Source organism: Quercus suber, unplaced genomic scaffold (genome assembly GCF_002906115.3).
Source record: "Quercus suber isolate HL8 unplaced genomic scaffold, Cork oak 2.0 scaffold_524, whole genome shotgun sequence".
Classification (NCBI taxonomy): Eukaryota; Viridiplantae; Streptophyta; class Magnoliopsida; order Fagales; family Fagaceae; genus Quercus; species Quercus suber.
This window is the reverse complement of record NW_027069973.1, coordinates 280,720-303,387: the sequence shown is the minus strand read 5'-3', so window position 1 is coordinate 303,387 and position 22,668 is coordinate 280,720. Positions and strand designations below refer to the sequence as shown.

The 22,668-nt window shown below is 33.1% G+C and overlaps 2 protein-coding genes across 6 annotated transcripts; both read right to left on the bottom strand.

The window, feature by feature from the left end:
- Window positions 1-1,344: 1,344 nt before the first annotated feature.
- On the bottom strand, window positions 1,345-4,347 carry LOC112024583 (AP-1 complex subunit sigma-2). Of its 2 annotated transcripts, XM_024057201.2 has the most exons (8): window positions 4,162-4,347; window positions 4,023-4,095; window positions 3,631-3,717; window positions 2,936-3,027; window positions 2,703-2,811; window positions 2,572-2,607; window positions 1,974-2,060; window positions 1,345-1,890 (listed from the first exon to the last, which is right to left on the bottom strand). In XM_024057201.2, the coding sequence occupies exons 2-8, from the start codon at window positions 4,023-4,025 to the stop codon at window positions 1,822-1,824; spliced, it is 483 nt and encodes a 160-aa protein (XP_023912969.1). In that variant the 5' UTR covers window positions 4,026-4,095; window positions 4,162-4,347; the 3' UTR covers window positions 1,345-1,821. The 2 variants fall into 2 exon arrangements, with proteins under 2 accessions (XP_023912969.1, XP_023912970.1); XM_024057202.2 differs by lacking the exons at window positions 4,023-4,095; window positions 4,162-4,347 and having other exon boundaries at window positions 2,936-3,086.
- Window positions 4,348-5,361: 1,014 nt separating this feature from the next.
- LOC112024587 (uncharacterized) lies at window positions 5,362-12,546 on the bottom strand. Of its 4 annotated transcripts, none has more exons than XM_024057207.2 (12): window positions 12,404-12,546; window positions 11,563-11,641; window positions 11,318-11,417; window positions 11,134-11,203; window positions 9,980-10,093; window positions 9,392-9,703; window positions 8,805-9,193; window positions 8,504-8,603; window positions 7,858-7,911; window positions 7,679-7,765; window positions 6,139-6,267; window positions 5,362-5,992 (listed from the first exon to the last, which is right to left on the bottom strand). In XM_024057207.2, exons 3-12 carry the CDS (start codon window positions 11,383-11,385, stop codon window positions 5,675-5,677), a joined length of 1,641 nt encoding a protein of 546 aa, XP_023912975.1. In that variant the 5' UTR covers window positions 11,386-11,417; window positions 11,563-11,641; window positions 12,404-12,546; the 3' UTR covers window positions 5,362-5,674. The 4 variants fall into 4 exon arrangements, with proteins under 4 accessions (XP_023912975.1, XP_065619851.1, XP_023912976.1 ...); XM_065763779.1 differs by having other exon boundaries at window positions 12,416-12,546; XM_024057208.2 differs by lacking the exon at window positions 12,404-12,546 and adding an exon at window positions 12,179-12,242.
- Between the last annotated feature and the right edge of the window lie 10,122 nt (window positions 12,547-22,668).

The window sequence follows — 22,668 nt, the reverse complement described above, 5'->3', positions numbered from 1 at the left end:
CGGACTTTAGCGGTCGGTTTGTTTGGATACTACTTATTGCTGAAAACTGAAAACATTGTAGCAAAATAATTTTTAAATATGTTAATAGTGCCATGAGATCCATTTTTAATGAAATTTTTTTTGAAAAAGAAATTTGTGGGTCCCGTGAACAGTGTACAGGTCCAGGTTTGGACTCAAACATTAGACGCGTTTGCTATCTAAACGCACGCGTAATTATGTCTTCAATAAATTACGTGAATGATCGTTTCAATTCAAAAGAACAAGATTATTTTTGGACATTTAGAAACCAAATGAAAAACACGCATAATTCTACATCTTACACACGTATGTGTACTCAACTCGTAGGATACACATAAAAACTAACCGAATAAATTTCTCGTCAATTGATTAAATATAATCTTTTCAAAACATTAGTATTAATGATACAATGATTACGTGATTGACTTGGCAATGGAGCACATGTAAGGCAGAAAATCAACCTTAAAGGCACAATCTATGGTCTCCAAAGCTTAATTTAGTGACATTTTCAGGGATATAACACTTTATTTCAGTGTTTTTTTTTTTTTGAGTAAATTTATTTTAGTGTATTGATTGCTCATATCTCATTCCGGTGAAGAAACAATGAATTTATGGGCTTGATGGTGACGAATTTTGCTTCTTAATTATAGCCACTAATGACCAATATGATTTTCATCATGAGTTTTTCTTTGATTAACAATCCTTGTATCAACCTGGTGATTGTACATTTATAATGTTACCCCATTGCCATGCTAGATCAGTTTATATGTTTTTTTTTTTTAGCAACTACCCGGTTCCCCACCTTCCGCCAAATAATAATAATAAAATCCCAGATGATTTTAGATTTTAGCCAACCATCTATGACTCCATTAACCATCTATGACTCCATTAACAATCCCTGATGACTTTGGATTTTTGCCAACTATCCATGATTCCAATGACATTGATGTTCAAGCAATTCTAGTCATATTTTTATTTTTGACATATTATTTACCCATTTATTTTGATAATTCCGTAGTTAAGAGAAGGAGATTTTTAACTTTGGACGTCTGAGTTAGAAATATAAGGAAGTGTGATTTGAGCTAAATGACCATTGACATATTATTTACACATCTATTTTATTATGTATGGTTTAAAGGAGGGTTAGCACAGGGTAGGGTGGGAGGCCTGGGGTTTGCCTGTGGCCAAATTGGGAAAAGGTCAATTAGTTTCATGTCCTCACCCTATCATATTCATGGACATAAGACAATGATAAGTCTAGATGCACAAAGAAGTTTACAAAAAAAATTTACAACTATCGAGATGACAATTTGTTATCGGTAGATATAAAAGTAAGTGGGCTCAAATAAGAACCAGTAAAAATTTATTAACTAAATGTTGTGAAAATTATTGTCAGTAGCATTATTCCATGAGACAATGCTTAAATGGCTGAGGATACATATAACACTAGTCATCCCCTTTTCATGGTGACCCATTGTTAGCTGCAGATCGCAGCATGAAGTAGAAGCATCTAGATTATTCAATAGATAAAAAGGAAAAAAGTACAGTACTCTGTTGTGCTAAATGCCGGCACTCTTTCCCTCACGCTGTTTGATTTTGGCTGGGGAAGGAGGGGAGCATGCACCAAGTAATGTTCTAATGCAGAAATCATATACACAATGCCACTATCATTTAGGAAACTTGTGTTCATCAATCACTGAAAAGAGTAAGAGTTACCATAAGAGGTTGCTCGAGACTGTATATTTTGATTATTTTCCAGGAGTGTAGATATAAAACCATTTGTAGATTTGGTGGCCTGCCTGATCACATGGCCTGCTTGACCAAATCCCCTAGTAAACTGGCCTGCTCTCGAGCAGTCTCTACTAATGAATCCTACAATAAATTAATAAACCCAAGCCATATATCAAATCGGAATCTTGTGAAAAAATTGCATTACAATTGGTAACAAACCATACCTGTGCAGCTACCAGCCTTGCAATTGTTCTCCTGCTTGACTCTTGAAGCTCCCCAGCAAGCAAGAGCTCATCCAGTATATAATAAGCCTGCCAATTCCGAGGTTTTACAACAGTCATTCATCCAAAATTAAGAAAAGAGAAGCAACTCCCTCCTCCCCACAAGTGCAAGTAAAATCGCATTCCACCGCTTTGATAAATGGTCTTAAATCTGGTTTTTCAAGCACCTTTGATTTGTTCTTTACCTTTAATTTCCCATTTTAGTCTCTGCATACTCAAACAGATATCTTCTATAATTGGTTCATTTAACACAGAAGAAATAGACAAAAAAAGAAAAACTGTTGTAATTCAAATAAAAATATTTTCTGTTAGGCGTTCACTGAATTATATAAACATCGAAAGTTATAACTCCAAAAAAATTTATGCTGTTAAATGTATACTTGGGACCAGCAGCACGTGTCCTCTTCCACCATTAAATGAAACGCCATATCTCTAGTTACTCTTGTTACATACTAAAATATACTTTGGGAAGTAAAATGAGAAAATATTAAAAAAAAAAAAAAAAATCTCAAACACAAACCAGAATAACAAAAAGCGATACCTTGTGAAAATTATAAATCAAGTCCAGCTCACAGACCTAATAAGAATGCAGAAGGAAATGCCAAAAACTCAGTTTCAGATATATTACAGTTATCAGCAGTCTATTTTCAGGTGAGGGTCTAACATGCTTACATTGAGAAAATAGCGGTCTAGCATCTCAACATAATGGTGAATTATATCAAGGGTCTCCAATTCATTGTCATCCTGGTCAATGCACATACTGAAATAGAGGCCGGCATAACTGGACATGATAACATGTGAAGTGAACCAGTTATGCCTCTCAATATATGTAAAAATATAGAGCAGTGACACTATAAGAGAGCAGACAGGAAGTTGGAACAAAGAGATTAACAATCACACCATACCGTTTATAGACAACTTTAAGTCCCCTCCACTCCACAAAGTTACAAAGCTTGGGGCCCCGACTTAGTATAATGCCAGTGAGTTCTCGAATTACCTTTACAAAGTGTGCACCCATAGATTGTAACATTTTAAGAATTTAATAACTGCATATCACTTTCAAGAAATTTCAATAGTCATAAATATAAATCCAAAAGGCTTCGTTATGTGGAAACAAACAAAATTTGAAAAAGAGATAGCTCATAGCAGCACGTTCCAAACACAAGACAACAATTTTATTAATTAACAACGGGAAATAGAAATTCATATAGAAGACAAGTTGGTTGGTTCTCCAATTCTTTACAAGAAATTTATGATATTTGTCAAGCAATGTACTCATTATCTGTAAGACCAAGACTCTGAAAGAAGCGAAATAAAGGATTTTATCTATCTGGTAGCATTAGTTGAGTAGGAATAGGAAGCATGGACACAAACATGGATGTGGGTACAACACAACTATACGAGCAATTTTTGAAAAATTATAACATGACACAGCAAATACGACATTGATGCGACAGGTACGTCACCCTAAATGAAGTGTCTATATTTCCTTCATTAGGATGGTCCTTTCAAGGACCCAAGTAGAAATGTGGAGCTGTTTGGCTTACATTGTTGAAAGGAAATTCAATTGCAGACAATGCAGTTAGAAAGTAGAAAATACCTTGGATCTTTCCTTTTGAGAATAAGTTGAATACCATTTCGTCAGCCTAACCTTTCCTTGCCTATTATTGAGAATGACAAAGTGAATCTGCAATGCATCAATTGAAAGAAGCACAAACAAACAAGCCAATTACACCAACAGCAACACAGCACAAAACAAATGCTAAATGTTACATAGATTCATTAAGTAGTAACACTTATCAAAGGGCTACAAAGCCCAATTCTTTGAGACCAAGCTTATAAGTTATAATTCCTTAATTTATCAGGTAAAAGAATTCCATAAATTTTGGCTTGAATGAAATGGAAGAAACCAATTATTCGTTAATAAATAAATAAAATAGGAAGTTTGTTACATTACATTACATAATATAAAATTAAAATTATAAATCGTACCATTGTGATTGCGGTGGTGGCGAAACGAGGCTTTTTCTTTTTGATCAGATTAGATTTGTTTCTGCAGCTTGGCCTGAAAATACTAAAATAAATGGTATTATGAGTAAATAGAAAGAGTGAAAAAAGAGTGAGAGCTCACCCATTAAGATTTGGGCAGCTCCTTAAGCCACGGCGGATCAATCATTCTCGATTTCATTTCATATGCCTATTTATTTTATTTTATTTTATTTTATTTCAAGACTCTATTTCTTCGTAGTTCGGACTAGGCAAGCGGTGTTAACAGAACGATCCCCTTTTTTTGGGCTGTGTATCTGTAATCTGTTTCCGTTTTTGGGAGAGTTCTCTTCTCTTGCAATTGCAAAACAAAACGGTGCGTTTCAACTCTCATTCACAGCAGTAATGACACGTCGATATGTTGTCGGTCACTCTCTTATAATAATAATAATATACATATATATATATATATATTTTTTTTTTTTCAGTTCCAGCCCTGGGGGATTGTCCTTTGGGATCACAAAAGTCACTCGTATGAATTTGATAGAAGAACATGATATTGCTTGTTCTAGGCTCTAGGCTTGTCTCTCGGTGCTAAATTGCCTTGTAAGTTGTAATTCATGATCCCATAGCTGGCTCCTGAAATGCAGTAAATTACAAGTGAATCAATGAAGTGGCTTCCAATTCAAGAATATATATATATATATATATAAGTTGTCTTTTTTTACCGCTTTATCTCAAAAATTTTCACCTTTATATGTAAGGCATGATATCTTTTTTGACTTTTTATTTTGATATTTTTTTTTGATATATATATATATATATGAGCTGGTATCTCATGCGCTTAGCATATGAGAGATTTTTTCATAAGATTGTGTTAATGGACACTATTGACCTTTTTTTTTGGTGCAATTTTTTTTTAATAGTTTTATGTCATATTTCTCAGTGTGGGGTCAACTTTGTAGAGGAAAAAAATATTTAAATAATCAAAAGGACTAATTTTATGTAATTTTTATTTTTTTATTAAATGAGATCTACTTTTGTACAATCTTAACAAGCACTTATACGATACTTATTATATATATATATATATATAATGGCTCCCTTTTTTGTCCAACTTTTTTTTTTCCCTTNAAAATATTGATCCAAACTTATTTATCAAGTAGTGCTTTCTGAAATAGCTGATTCCTCATTGAGCGTATCTTTAGCTATGAAATAACTTATTTTCTTATCTATTTTACAACCAATAAACTATCCTCTTGTTCTCAGTCTCATTGTTTCAAGCCTTCCAAATGGTTTACCTTGTAAGCAAGTTACTGTAAGATGATAATGGACAACACTCAACTGTGGAAACAATAGACTTTCTCAAACAACCTAAATGTATGTACAAAGAAAGTGGATGTGGAAAATCTTGTATGGTCTGTTTGGATGGAGGGGTGAAGGAGGAAGAGTGGAGGGGAGTAGAGTAGTGTTGGCTAAAAATAAGCTAATTTTGTACTAAATCTACTCTACTCTACTTTCCCTTCCTCTCCCTCATTCCAAACGGACCAGTAGTTTTTTCACTTTAATTACCTCTGTACAGCTTGACATTTATCCCTTATTTGGTTAAGAAAAAACAAACTCTTTACGATCCCTCATACATACAGAGTAACAGTCAATCACACTGTTGTTCTCCCTTTGGCTAATTCTGCATGGATCACATATCGAAATGTTAAACTCGGTGGTAACCAATGGATGCACTTATCGACCCTTCCCTTAATGCATTTTTTGATAGCCTTCTGTTGAACTTCTGATAGATTCTCATGTATAACCTCCAAGAGCCCATGCATGCTTAGCGACATATCCTTTGAATAGTAGTATAGGATTTTTGGCAGATAAACCTTTGTTTCCTTGTTGATGTGGACACTGGTTTGAATGAACTCTTCTTTAGCAATTCTGAGATCCTGAAATATATTCTTTGCTGTGTAGGCTCGAACCTAGATCCAATAAGAAATGTGACCACATCAGGCTATACCAAATGCACATACTTTAAATATAAATCCAAAAGTATGGTTTCAAACTAGATTGTGGAATTAGATAATGTTACCAATCACAAAGTTGAAGGAAAAAAAAAATTGCATACCGGAGGGTCAGAGTATGCCCCTGAGCATAGCGCAAAATGAACCAGTGGCTCAGGGTATTCTAAGGCATATATATGTCTGATGCTCCCTGTCTTGAACTTCCTTCCTGGATAAAACAGTGTAGCCAGCCACTGCATTCACATTTTGTTAAAGAAGAGATTATATGTATGTTAACTATGCTTGAAATAATTATATCTTGCTTTATGCAGAATGAGCTTATACTTAACTTGAAATTATGTAAAATCAGTCTACTGTATAGTATGACTCAAACCCCAATTAAAATATTTGAGGCATCAGTGTAAGTGCAGATGGCCGAAGGCTACTTATCATCTGTACCGCAGTTGACATGCTGCTTTTCATAAAAATAGAACATGTGGGAAATAGAGGACCAACCCTATGGAGCCACGTGGGCCAACAAGATGAGGTTTGTGGTACTATAAATAGTAAATTGTAATCACTTTTTGGGGATTGAATGAAATTGCCAATTTGGGTTGCTTAGACTTGATTGTCTTGCCTTGGAGGAAGAGACTCCATAGAAGAGATCTCAATTGGAGAAGGTGACTCTCTCGAAGAAGTCACACACTTTCATTTCCATCGTCTATTACATTCAAGCTCCCATCTTTAATCCATCAACCTCCATTCTCATCTTACAATCCCAAAACCCTAGTTGCATCACTATACATTCTAAGCCTTTTACCTTCAAGAAACTATCTCAAACCCTTAATACACTTGCTGCTAGCCTTGGCCAATTATCCCCATCATCTAAACCTCTCATTCTAGTCCTCACACCAACAACTACCTACATCTACACTTCTGCATTCAACCAAAATCCCACATAAAGATACAAGAAACCCAAATCCCTCATTGTTTCTATTCAAGATTCTACTTGAATTCCCTTAAGAACACTTGAGCCATTATTGTTTTCTTAACGCAAAAATTCACAATGATATTCCCACCTGGAACACAAAGTACTGCCCATTGGTTAGGTTGAAGGCCAGGCTACTTGGAATCTCTAGGATACCAATCCTCAAAGCAATAAATGGCATTATGCAAATACAGGTCTGCTTAGGTCAATAGCAAGGGCCAATAACTTTTAAACTCGCATGGTGCATGTGAACTAGAGAACTAAATTCACCATCCACCAAAATGGTACCTGCTACTCCAAATTACCACAAAGGGGTGACATGTTAACCTCTTGGGACTTGTTACCCCATGTTGTAGCATTACTTTAACATCGATAGAACCTAACAATGAGTTTACGAAGGCTTCGAATAGTGCGAGATCCCCACTAATTTTTTCTCCCTAGATGCCTTACTCATCCAATCAAGCCAAGGCCTCAACCATCCTTATAATTTCGGGTGTTTTTACCAACTTGTACAACCCCACAAGCACTTGGAGACGGTTAAGAGACAAACTAGGAAATTTTCACAGTTTGGGAAGGAAGTCATATATGCCTTCATGCTATACATAGTGAACATAAGTCAAAGGATCTATATGTTTCATACGCAGGATATTTGTCGGATTTTAAAGTAAAATGCATACCGGTGTTGCATAGTGTGATCGGATTCCTAGAATGGAGACTTGTATGTCATGGGCATTAATACAATGACCACCCACATTGTATGCTGCCTGCAGATATATGACATTAAAATAACAGTAAGTACATTTACTGATAATATATTGTGAACATGTTAACAATCAATTCATGGTAAATTTTATACCTTAAATATGGAGGTACTTTTTAGTCGATTATGAATTCCATATGCCAAATATGCCTGCAAGGAGAAACTCATAAGCCTTACCATATGCATATTACTACTATAGCAAAAAAACCAGTTAGATCAACTGAGACAAAGAATCACTAATAAAAAAACATTCTATAATATTGGTAGCACTGTAGTAGAATCAGCATGCACAATTGCCAGAGGGCTGGTCATTTGGGGCATCTTATTTTGGGCAGCTTATTTTTAAGTGGGGCCTGTTTTATTAAGTGAGGCTTTTGATGAGTTGTACCTAGAAAATAGAAAGGCTTTAAAAAGTTGTACCTAAATAAGATGGGGAAAATAAGCTGTAACAAACAGGCACTAAAGTCTACTTAAACATAAAGGATACCATCTACTCTGAATTAGTGCTAAAGATTATCCACAGTTGTTTTTAGCTTTCCTTAATAACCCTTTTGGACAAGAAAACCAAAAATCATACAACTGGGTTGACACTGATGTATATCATTTAAGAGGGATTCCTTGTTAGCCACGTTCTTAGCATTTCCACCACATGACATAATTTTCAGTCTATAAAACATTTTTGTTTCTGAGCAGCAGCATTTATTTTAAGCAAAAGCTAAAGAACTTCAACTGAGGGTCATACATGCATGACCAAGGCATTATGAATATTGATCCAGAAAGCAAGCTTCTCCTCACGTTTCATCTTTCTAGGATCAACCTTCTCCAGAATTCGAACCAATGACCTACACAGCATAAAGAGAAATGAGAAAACTTTTGAAAGGATACCACAAATTCCTTTAACAGGGTGCTGAAATCTCCATCAGTGTCCCTTTTTTCTGGATATTAGAAGGATAAGACTAAAACAAAACAAAGATAGGGGATATAATATTTATCTAATATATTGCCTAATCATGATAACTGATTATGAAGTATATGTGGACCACCTGAAATTTTGTAGCTTTTTAGCAGCAAAATTGAAACTATCATCGTCCAAAGATATCTTCAGAACTTCTATCATTGCAGCATATGGTCCACTATCTTCTTTTAGTCCTTCAAGTTGAGGGCACACTGCTGCATCCTCAATGCAATGTGGACTCCAACTATCACATCGATTCTTAGAAGAAAATATACTTGAGGAGCTAAAGGAGGTAGTAGGAGAAGCTGACAAGCCTGAATGTGTCTGAGGGTGGTTTGCAAGTTTGCAGTATATGGAAGATATGCATCTCACAATGTCTTCAGAAAGTCTATCTGGAGTATTAAGGGTGTTATCACTGCAAGACACAGCAAGGTGATCTGCCAGGCTGCGATGACCAGAATCACCATTTTTTCGGTCCTGCAAATTCTCATCACAGAAAAATTTGTAAAAATAGACATTTATATAGCAGATGTGCATCTCAAAATGTATCAAAGATGGAATATCCCAGAGCACACATCACAAATTTATAAAGAATTGTAAGCCTGTATGAAAAAGAAAAGGGGGGTTTTATAATTCTATTAACCAATTCTAGGTTGGACAAGGAGGGGTGTTTACCCTACTAGATGTTGATTTTAGACTTGCAGCAAAACTCTGATTATCTGAACTGGGCCAACCATGTGCAGGGAGGACTTCATCATTATGGACTAAATCACCTTTGCCCGCATGTGGCTCCATTTTGTAATGTAATTGATTTGATAAAATTTTTTGTGATGATCTTGTCTTGTATTGTGAATAGGGTTCAGGAGTATTTGATAAGGTGGATTGATTCCCATCAAAAGCTGTCCGGTAGAGTGAAAGAAGATAACGTTCCAAATGCATAATTTCAATCTCAAGAGTAGCAATCTCCTCTTTCAATTCCATGGTTGACTGCATTTTTATAAAAAAAAGAAAAGAAAAGAAAAAGAATATTAAAACAATATAAAACAGAATGTTAGATAATGGCCTCATTTGGTGCTTGAACATGATTCTTGAAGATGGTAATAAATCATCTGAAGTTTGAGTAGAGTTTAGATTATGAATGCAAAATTACTTCAACAAGATCAGATATTTGCAGCCCAGGGCCCCAGACATGCATAGGAAGCACTCGACAATTCATAAAGTTACTACCACCAATGGCAATAAAGGTATGTATAATACACAAACCTTTGGAGTTGGAGTGCCATCGGAAGGGATAGAGTTGATGGAACAACCCACTGCCTTCCTGGAGTCCCAACATAGGGAAGCCTGGTCAGGTAATGTTCTCTCTGTCCGTACAATCTGTTTCCAAAGATACAGAATATAATTGCACGAAGATAAAAAGAAATGGAAAAGAAAAAAAAAAAAAACATGAAAAGTGGTACTAGTCAAGGCATTTATGTGAACGAGTCATTCTGAAGTGCAAGCTCATGATTTTTCTAGTCAAGATTTCATAAAAGATGGTATCTTAGGCCTAGTTTGTTTCAACAGATAATGAAGATTTTCATCTTTCATCAACTAGTTGACAGATAGTCAGCCTGATTCAAAGATGGACCAGGTGCTTGGCTAAAGATCTGGGGCTAATTTTGATCCAAACACCTGGCTATGAATTTGGAAGTTCAAACAAAAAATACATAAGTTTGGGAAACATAGTGTGTTATTTATTTATGCTAAGTAAGCCAAAAAAAAAAGTTTGTTGTTGCTATTCGACAAATTATGCTTGTGTATATGTATGTTTGGACACGCACAAAAAAATAAAAATAAAAATAAAGCTGATTTCCTTAATTTGGTGGATTGCAATGATATACTCAGTTCACCAATCCTCCACAAACAGAAAGAGGCTTTGTTGTGTTTGACTCATTTGATGTAACCGATTTGTATGGTCCTAGAATATGGTGTCTAATCCCCATTGACTAAACAGAAGGGTATGTGGAAGATGTTGATCCTTTTGTTCTGGGAGGAGTAGCCTCTTATCATATTGCAATGGGGATATTGTGCATGGTTGTTGCTGGAACAACGTTTCAATTGAATATGGCCCCGTCGTCTTCAATGCGATCAGGGATACTTCCACTAAGAAATATAACCAAGAGTTGGCGCTTGGTAGTTGAAAGTCAAAAGTTTATCAGAAGCCTGGTCTAAAATTCCAGAATCTAGACATTCCCACAAACACAGCCTGAGCCGAAGGAGGGGAACACACTTGAACCCCTCAACACTCCCACTAGCATGTTAACTTGTTAAGCAATGTTAAGGAAATGAAGTACTCAAGAAACAAATGGGAATAATATTTTACAAGCATTTGATGAGCAAGAATTAAGCAGGCGAAAAATGTCAAAAGTACTTACAGGATTAAAATAGGGTGATAATCTGGGTGACATATTTAGAATACTACCGGACTGTCCATTCTCAGGAGTACTACAACAACACCAAAATGATAAAAACAGTGGAGAAGAAGTTACTTGAATAAATTGAAGCAATAAAATTGGAACAACTGTACAGGAAAAAAAAATTGTTTGACTAGAAAGCTACCTTGTGAAATTCAGGTGAGGAGGAGAGAGGTAAGAAGAGGAGGAAGAGCGGCAATTCACACTCAACATCCTCTTGTTTTACACAGAAACCTTGGATAATTCTGGTAGATCATTCACTATCAACAGTTAGCATTACAAAACAAAAAGGCAAAAATAGTAGGCAACATAGAGACAGAGACAGAGGCAAAGTGAATAACATGAGATCACAAAATTGAGGCTGAACCATGAAAAGGGAAACAGTGTTACCTAGTCAAATGTTGGATACACAACAAAGCTCCACCACCTTTTTGTCATAACTAATGCATATATCATCAGCTACTACTGCCTAATACCGAGTAAGAAAGATGGAGGACAATTAAACAAGAAGTCAAGAGGCTGACACTGCCAGTTAAGGAAATTATTAAAAACAGAAACAAAAACGAAAAAACTACCAACAAAAACAATCGGACAAAACACCAGCAAATGCTTTTGGAACAACGAAACCACTCTAGTACAGCGAAAAAACTATTAATTGGGTCAAATTACATGACACAATATAGGACATGGAGTAGGTCCAAAGTCCAAACTCTAAAAGTATTTCATTTCCTTCCAGGAAAGACCCTTTAAAGAAAAATAAAAAATATGTGCGAGAAATGAGTAAAAAGCTTTCAATCAAACAATATCTTTTGCTAGGTGGGACGAGAATATAGAAGAGAGACGACCCACTAAGATGGGTTGAATTGTGCATTAAAAACAGCAATTATGAGTCATTGTCCCTTCAAATCATAATTAAAGAGTACCCAAGAAAGAAAAAAAACAAAACCCAGGAATGATGATTAGATTAGGTGGAGGAAAGTAAATGGATATGATTACAAATCTTCACCAAAAATATAAAAGTAGCTGGTTGGCTCTGCCAACTCCATCCCCACTGCACTAATTAAATCCTCGCATGCTTGCCACTACATAAATGATAAATATATACACACATTGCTCCCTGCTCTCTCCCCATCTCATGCATTGTACTATTGTAGTACAGAACTGATTAAGACTTTAATTCCAGTACTTCAACTACCCAACTAATTATGGAGTTTGGAGATTAACTACTTACCAGAATACTTACTTGGCAGTAATTACAAGTGGTGGAGCATTGCAAATATTAGTTGCAGCTTGCAAGGAATGTAAACATCAATGTGTGTACAGAACAGAAGAGTGTAAATTATGTTATAGGTGTCCGTAGTTTGAAGGAAGACGAAAAAAAGGACGAATTAATGGAAGTGCATAGGCATTAGTCACATTACAGCTGTTTGTGTAATGACTACATGGGGTCCATTGTTAAATACGATTAGATCCGATTACCTAGATACCCTACCTCTCTTTCCTGTTTCATACCTTTAACAGTACTGTTTTTTAGGTTTGTTGTTGGTACTAAATAGTAATGTAATAGTTCTAGGTTTGTGTGTGATAGTCAAAATTTTAGAAGATCTTCCCATCCAACCCCATTAAAATCAGTGTAAAATCTTCCATGGGGTAGGTTTGGTATGGGATCGTGACTTGGACAAATGTAACATCTTATGATTCTACTCTTATAGAATTTGTACGGTTTTATCCCATAGAATCAATTTGGATTGGTATAGAATTGTTCCTATAGCTTCTAGGTAATAGAATTAACCTCCATTAAAGTTATTATAATTCTTTTGTAATCAACAGTGATATGTAAATGACTTTTTAATTCTTTTTTTCTCTCTCCCCATTTGCCTTACTCTTCCCCTTTGGCTTGTGTTAAAGGTGGGGGAGGGCCATGTGGGTAGGTGTGATATAATAAAAAAATATGAAAAGAAAATTATTAAAATAAAATAGGATATACAATAGATAAACTGATGTGAGTTTTTTTTTGAAAAAATAGTAGTGTAAAATATAAAAAAATAGGTTCTTATGTTAAAATAGATAAAAAAATTTTACGTGACTAGTGCTATTACTGTAACTCTGCTACTACTTAATCGCTGAGTTTTTTTTTTTTTTTTTTTTTTTTTTTTTTTTTTTTTTTTTGTAGGTAAGAACAAAATTATTTTTGTTTATAATTTTTTAAAGGGTATGGTTGTTTATTTTTGATAAAATTGGTTGGTTGGGCTTAATTTTTTTAATTTTACTTTTAGTAATTTTTGTTGTTGAACAAATTTTTTTTGGGCTTATATATTTTGTTTTAGATTTATAAATTTTTTTTATGGTCACTAAAATGAGGAAAATATTAGAACTACAAATTTTTTATTATTATAAATTACTAATATAATAAGTGTTTATTAGTAAGTAAAAGAATGATGTAAATGATGAGTCCATATGCAAACCAATAAAAATTTGTTACCAAAACAGTTTGTAAAAATTTTATAAAAAAGTTTGTGAATATAGCATTACTCTTAAAAGAATCAACGATATTGTTAAAAGGAAACAAAATATAATTTTATAAAACAAAATTGATAAAATTAGTACACACACACAAACATATATATATATAATGTGGGAGCCAGTCCCTCACGAATTTGTCCTCTTTTACTGAGTGCAGGCAAGCCGAGGAGAGTTTTATAGTCTCAGCCCCAAGGCCTGGAATCCCACATTGGAAAGAGAACCCTCCCACTAGTGCTTTATATGCTTCTGGAGCTTGCACTAGTGTACCACTACAACACATGAGTACCCACATTAAAAGGGCCTGTAGTAGTAGTACACTAGTGCAAGCTCCAGAAGCATATAAAGCGCTAGTGGGAGGGTTCTCTTTCCGATGTGGGATTCCAGGCCTTGGGGCTGAGACTATGAAACCCTCCTCGGCTTGCCTGCACTCGGTAAAAGAGGACAAATTCGTGAGGGACTGGCTCTCCAAAGCGAACAAATCCTTTGAGTGGAGTCAAGTACCCACATATATAATAATATATTTTTTAAAAAAAATTAGGGGGCTAGTCCAACCGTGGCTCCGTCCCTGGTTGTAAAGAGCTTGCATTTTTCGTTATCTTAATACAATTGAATTTTTTTGCAAAAAAAATCTTTGTTACTTTGGAATTGGGATGATTTTCTTCTTGTAGCCAATAACAGATTTATTAATTTGCAGCTTTATGTATATTTTTGGTGTTTAAAATTTGAAGTTTGTCATGTGTTGATAATTTGGTACTAAATAGTTAGGATCTTTTATGAGTACTTTATGTGACATTTACCTTTTTTTTTCTTATAATTCTTTAGGGTTCAAATTACACATGATATAACTCTAAGCAATATTACACCATCCAATAATTCGTTATGGAATTCATATTTTAAAATTTTCATCGTTGGATTACATGTTCTATATGTTTTTAACATACATACCAATATTAATGCCAATTAGTTGTAATTTACCATTCAATTCATAAACTCATCTTTTATACATTATTTTAAACTGCAAAAATTTGAATTTAAACAGTTGATTGATGAGATGACTATTGATATTTAATCATCTTGAAGTTTTGCAAATATAGAAAATGCACGAAAATAATATACTCTAACAGTTGATTTGTTAAAATTCGCATTCAACTAACAAATATTGAAGGGTTTAACATTACTTAAAGTTACATGTAATTCGAGTTCAACCCAATTTGTTAATATATATTATCATTATAAAAAGTAGAATTTTACAATTCTTGATCTCATCCTAACATCTAACCCAGGATCCTCTCTCACTGATTTTATGTAGGATGCCACTCTCGACTACTTTCTATAATGTCCAAACGTAGTGTTACGAAGTAATCCCGTACAACACTTCAAAAGGAAAATTTAGCATGTGAGTTACTGAGTCACCATTATTTTGTTTAGATTAATTACATATAATATAAGGAAAATTTAGCATGTGAGTTACTGAGTCCTTACCATTATTTTGTTTAGATTACATATAATATAAGGTTGCATAGTAGTGTACCCTCACTTCCCTTGTCTTACACTGCATTTAGACATAGAAAATTTATCAAGTAAAAAAAAAAAAAATTAAGGAATATATTAAAGGTTTTTTTCACTTTGATTATTTTAACCCTTATTTTTGTATTTTATTCCAATTTTTCCTTTTAATGACATTCGTTAAATTATTTTTTGTCCTTAATTTCTTTTAACAGAAAATTTTTGGGGGAAAAAAAAAATCAATTTGAAATTTTCAACTAAATAGTGAGTGTAATTTCGAAATTCGTGAAAAATTGAACACCAAAGAGTTCCTTCCATTTCTCTTTCTCTTTACAAACCAAGTAAAGGAAAGGTGAAATATATTTTTCTCTTTTCATTTCTCATTCCCTTTCATTTTTTTCATTTTTCTTTCCTTCTCTCTCTGGCTACAACCAAATAAAGTTATGAAGTTTTTCAGTCAAAAAGGAAAGCCCAAGAGAGGGAAGAAGAAGTGAAAAAGAAGGTTAATTATTTAATATAGCATTTATTGAAAATGGAGCCAGCAATCGAAAAGAGCATTTATTGGTCCTTCTCTTCTAGTCCAGACCGTGCCTTTCGGAATAATCCCCACATATCCATCAATTCTCCAACCTCTTCAAAAGTAAACGTCAATCACTTTGAATAAACAAATAAAAATTCTAGTTGCATCATATGTACGTATTATTTAATATTTACTCATGGCGGTTGACTTTCTCAATTCGTAGTTTAGAAATTGTATTTTCTTTCATAAAAAAAAAAAGAGGTGAAACTGTATTCTCTCAAATTTTTTTAAATTGGTTTGTGGTGGTTTTGGATTCATAAAAGAGAAGGAGATGGGAAGAAGAGAGTGAACATATTTGTGTTTTTAGTTCTTTAAAAAATGGTGTCAAACACACTTGTTTACACTATGAGATCTGTATGGTTAGTTTTTTTATTATTTTGAAGGGCTAATTACAATTTACAAACTTATAATTTGGTAGAAATTTAAGTTATTTACTGATGATTTAAAATTTGATACTTTACTCATCTAAGCTTTACTCCGTTGGACTTTAGGAACCCGCCTATCTATTTGCCATTAAAAAAAACACATTTTAATTTGAAAACATAACGTAAAATGGATAAAAAAGATAGGGTTTGAAACTCAATAAACATTAACATGAAATTTCAAACAAATACAAATTTCAAACAAACAAAAAAGAAATTAAATTTAATCCGCTGCATTTCATCAAATGTAGCAAAAAGGAAGAAAAAAAAAAAACCCAAGACCAAGAGTATGAAACTTTTTTGTCATAATAGATAGAACTTTATTGATGTAAGCTATACGAATTACAAACTTTGCCGTGAGCAACGGGGGCAGTACAAGAGGGCCAGCAGAAAAAAGAAGAAGAAGTAAAACAATCCACAGACCGATCCAGAAAAAAGAAAAAAAGCATCCAGCAGCAGTAACAACAATAAATCTCAACAACAATAAAGCCATGTTTGAAGTCTTTCTTAATTACAGAACATAGGCTAGTGTAATCAATTTACATCTCCACACGTGCACAACATTGGGCACTCATACATGTCTGTCTCTGTGGCTGGGCTTCTATGCTTGAAATAGAATGGGTGATATGGCAATTTGGCTATGCCCAAGATCATTGTTCACAGCAATGTTCACTCATTTTTTTTGTAAAATTTCAAACCCTAACTTTTTGATTTGTTTTATGTAATGTTTTTTAATTAAAATGTGTTTTTGACGGAAAAGACCAAGGTGAGTTATAGAAATCCAACCGAGCAAAGTTTTAGGTGAGTAAAGTGCCAAATTTTAAATCACAGGTATGTAACTTAAATTTCGACCAAACCACAAGATGGTAAGTTGTAATTAACCCTATTTTGAATGTAGTATGAATAGATAATATGATATGGAGTATTTTATTAAAAAAAAAAACTTTTATGTCAAAATAAACAGAAATTTTTATACAAAATATATGAACATTATACCCTTACCAAACGGGCCACAATTCTTTGTTAATATTTACTTGGAAATGAATGTCTTTCGAGTTTTTTTTTTTTTTTTGGTTTCTAACCTTTTATAACATAATCATTTATCAACCAACTTTCTTTCTTTTTCATTTTTTTGTTTTGGCTAAGGGTGTGCAGCTAGCCTGCTAAAACTGACCCAACCCAACCTAACCTGCTGGGTTAGGTCAGTTTTTAAGGCTTGGTGGGTTGGGTTGGGTTATAATTTTTCTTTTTTTTAGCGGGTCGGGTTGGGTTTTGGTCATAAAATTCCAAATTTGCCAAACCCAACCCAACCCACCCATATATTTAATATATATATATATATATTTTTAAAATATATTATATAATTAATAAATTTTTTAAAATAACCAGCTCTTCCTATTTTATATAAAAGCCAATTAGTTTACATAAACCCTAGTAAATTACTATTATAGTTTAGTCATTAGTGTTGTTTGCCTTTAAGGAGTTACATTGATACTAATTTTTGAGTTTTTTAATATATTTATATTTATATTTTTTCTACTCAATTTAATAATAATAATAATAATAATAATAAATTGTCCAACCCATGAGTTCAACCCGACCCAACCAAACTCATTTGGGTTGGATTGGGTTGAGCTAGATTTATGTAATAAATTAGGTTAGGTCAAAATTTTTTTGACCTACCATAATAGGTTAAGTAAAAAAATTTCTTTAACCCGACCGGCCTGACTCACGCACATCCTAGCTACTTTTGGCCATAGCAAGCTTGTTTGTGACCACAGGCCTACAGCATTTATTTACATAAGGTATTACGTACAGTGTTCATGATAACTCTTATAAAATACAGTTAGCCAGTTCAACACATTTCTGACAAAACTGGAAAATGAAATAGACAACCATGCAATTCTCAAGGTAGTCTCGAGAGTCACAATTGGTTTTGTTTTCTCCCTAAAAAATTGGTGAAGTGAAAATATTGAGACCAAGACCAAGTTTATCTGATTCTCTATAAAGGAAGGCAGGAGGAAGTTGATCTGATTATTAATTAAGATTCATTGAAATAAATGATAAAGATTTACATTTTTACGGTTAATTATAAAGATTTTTTTTCCCCCCTTTTAGAAACTATTTACAAAGAGTTAAAGACACCCTTATGATTCCTAGTTACATACAATTCCGCATAGTAAAAAAAAAAATTTAAAGTTTGTTTGGAATCCGCTTATTTTGTTGAAATTTAAAACTTTTGGCTGAAAGTACTGTAAATAAAGGTAAATATTAGTTGAAATAGTATAATAGAATCCATGAATAGTACCAAAAAGTGCAGTAAGACTTATAAATAATAGAAAAAATAAGCTAAATAGTAAAATAAGTTGGTAAAAAAAAGCTAGCCAAACAGACACTTAGTGACATGATTCAGTGATAAGAAGTGAACAATTAATGAAGAACTCTTCTAAAGAAAAATTACTTCAAGGCTAACCAACTTTGTAGAAAATTCACTATAGATAAAACAATTACAATTTACAATAGTTAGAACATACTAAACCTTTGTAACCTAAACTCTCTATGCAACATTAGCAAAAGACACATTTGCTTTTGTATCATGGTGATTACAGGAACTCTATAATCCTTTTGTGGAACTTCTTCCACAGACGAACTTGTTTGTAAAATAAATTAGGCAATCTTTCTCGCCCTTTACAACATGGGAATGTGACAAGTATGTTGATTTGTCCACCATGGAGTCAATATTCAGCATATTTCTTGCCCTTGGGTTAAAGGGCACCCCCCACCCTCAATGAATGAGTAGCCAATTTCTCAAATTATAAAATCTATTTACATATAAACAAAAGAAACAAACTTGGTAGTACTCTAAGCACCATTCATGTATATTATTATCATTAAATACGTTGGGGTATATATAAGGAAGATCATGCTTTCCATTTCAAGTAAAAGAGTTTATATTTTGAATTTATAGAGTATAAAGTGCCAAATCATTAAAATTTTAGATTTATAATATTTAATTTGAATAATGAAATAGATCCATTTCATATGGAGAGGATCTTAATATTCCATAGAAAGGATAAAAACTCAATACAATAAAAAATTTAAATCCCAAATTAGCAATTAGAAAAAAAAGTGATGTCATTCATTAATTCATTTATATACGAAAAATGCTATGTCTACAACATTTTCAAACAAATTTTAAGTGGCAAATTGTTACAGGTTGTTATTAATGGGACAAAAAAGTAATTTTAATGATAGATTCAAATGATAATAAATAATAACTAACAAACTATAATTTATTGTGAAAATGTTGTAGATGTAGCATTTTTCTTTATATGCATCAAATTCTTTATCTATTGTTTTACAAAAAATTTCATCACAAAATAAATCAATTTGTCCCATTGTATCAATTCATTCAGGAAAAAATGCAGGTTTCAGTTAGCTTTATTAGTAAAGTTTCTGATTGTTAAATAAGAGATCTGAAATTCAATCATCGCCTATATCAAAAATTGATTGGTATCTTGGTCTGATGACAAAAAGCTATCATTAAGAGCTGACGTCATAGGTTGAAACTTAAAAAAAAAAAAAAAAAAAAAAATTCATTCAGCAAAAATCATGTACACTATTTTAAACACAAGCAGATCTTCAGATTTTTATTGTTAGGCCCTGGTCCAAGCGCAACATAAAATTTGGGCCATTCGGCAAGGCCGTAGCCCGTAGGACAGGATGGAAAATCTTCTGGAAATGAGATTAAACCCTATCATATCTATTCAGGCAAAAAAAAAAAAAAATCATATTTTTTTTAAGGAGAAAGAAAAACCTATCATGTCTAAAAGAAAAAGTCAATAACACAATTTTAATCATAATTTCTTTCGCAGTTGGTAAGATATCATTAATTGAAATTGATACACTACTTGTTACTATGACGAATCAAGTAGTACTCGTTAAATCATTCAATTTCTCATTATTGAAAGGAGTTATGCAATGAATTGTTACAACAATTTCACAATTGTTAATGTGTCAATCCTTTATAGTTTAAAAATAAATAAAATATGAGACTGAAACTCTCTGCAACCAAAAATGAAGATTTGGCCAATTTATCTGCTATTACATTCCCACTAAGTGAAAATGTGATGTAACCAATCTTGTAACTCTTGACAGAAATTTTCTGCCCTTCTAATAAGAAGATCTAACTGGTTTCTCAAAAAAATAAAAATAAGTAATAAAATAATAATATAATAATAAAGAAATAAAAGAAAAGAAAATTAAGATGTTGTGACAATTTGTTATGTCATAACATCCTTGTTTTCAAATATGATTAGTCTTTCTCTATTATGTCTCACAACCATTTCACAATAAACTCTAAATTGCAGTCTGTCACTAGTGGGCAAAAAATAATTTTATTAGTGGATCTAGATTAAAACTAGTGACAATTTATTATTTAAGATATATTATGAAATTATTATAAAAATATTGTGGAAAGCGGTAATGAGTCTACACATGGTGCGTGGTGGTTCGGTGGACGTATCTTCTTGGACACCAACCAAATTAGTGTACAATGTGGATAAGTCAGACAGAAAGTATATTTTTATTTATAAAAAAAAAAAAAAGGAAGAAGAAAAATGGTCCAGGGTGTGTGTGAGTTTGTTTGTTTAAAAGGTCCAGGGTCAAAAATTGGACAATTTTTTATTTTCGTGGTCCATCAGGTCTTGGAACTAATAAGTTGATTTTTGTCCTGGGGACCAAGTTGTGCTCGCAGGCCCATTAATTATGGTCGGCCCACCAAGACATTTGTTTTGTTACGTCGAAAGGGAACCCCTAGAATGGGTCGGTGACCAGTGGCCCATATGTGTAATGAAATCAGCTGGCGCACACGCTGTATAGTTAGCATGCATAGAAACAGGGAGATCAGAAAAGGCAGACATGCATGACCATATGAATTTATGATGCCTATTGAGGGTGCTCAATCTGCGGCCATGGATGTCTACTTTCCAATGCAAATATCTCACGAAAAAATTTAAACGGTCTAAGAGATATTCACGAAATAGTGAGTAAAGGTCATTTCTTAGAAATTTTTTTCTGCACAATTAACGTTATTGGGGGGCTCCAAGTAACTCCTTTCATCCAATTTCATTTCCTCAAAAACTCACAGGCCCACTAACTTCATTGGCCCAAATTGTTAACAATTACCAAAGGAATAAAATTAACCACCAACCTTTACTACCAAGGAGGGGTGCTATATATATGAGCCCTCTCGTTTTTGATAAGATGCAAGGTGGAGCATGAGGAGGAGGTATAAGTATAATTGCCCTTTGTCCTGAATTAAAAAAACTAAAAAAAAAAAATTTAAAAGAAAAGAAAAGAAAATAAAGAAGCAAAAGTTTTAATTAAAGAGAAAAAAAAAAAAACCAAAAAGGGTTTTCTTCCAAGAGGGTTCAAAGTTCTAAATTCTTCATGTGAAAAAATAAAAAAGCTAAAGTTTTAATTGAAGTTAAAAAAACTAAAATTATTTCAGCAGTGTTATGAGTTAAAATCTTCATGTAAAAATTTATTATCTTTCATACAAATGAGTGTACAAGTAATAAAATTTGTGAATAATTATATTATATGATAAACTCCATAATTTTATATTATTTTGAAGTTAAACTTTAAAATTTTGGGTGTATAATTTAAAATGGTTATTAGAATTAAAGTTAATTGTTATAATTTAATATTTATGATTTAACATGATTGATGTAAGTTATACTTGACTTTTATGTAATTACTAAAAAATCATTCCAGTGAATTATAGGTTGAACTTTGACTATGAGAAAAACTACAACGCCGTCTACCACATATAAAAAATCTATAACAATTAAACATGACATAATAAATATGTTGTCTTTTATGGGTTTGAAACATTAAAATACCGTTCACTATTAATAGTTTTATAACTCAACTAGTATTTCTTAATATTTTTAGTAGGGAATATGGGGTTCAAATTTTATCCCCAATTTTCAAAATTATATATATATATATATAAACTGCTTACTATTCACATGATGAGTGGTATTTACATGAGTGTGTGTATACATATGTGTGTGTTGTGCCTCTGTAATATGGATGGTAGTTATAAATTTTTGCCCCTAAAGTCAAAGCTTAAGTGTGTCACTTATGGGGTGATGAGATAAAAGTAGAAGATATTAGGTCATATCTTCTGGTTTGCAATGGTAAAACTTAAAGGGAAGGAGAAATAGACAAGGAAGGACTATAAAAGTGGAGTTGGTGGAGCCCTTGTCTACGTGAATAGGCAACTCGTGTGCATGTCCATATCTGTGTATCCTATCCAACTTTTCTTTTTTCCTCTCACAAGAAATCTATTTTCAAGCAAACACAAAGATATTGGGGACTCTCTTATAGGGGACACAAAACAAAGTAATCACACCCCGCTGGAAGTCACCAAATACATGTTCTACAACAAAACAGGCC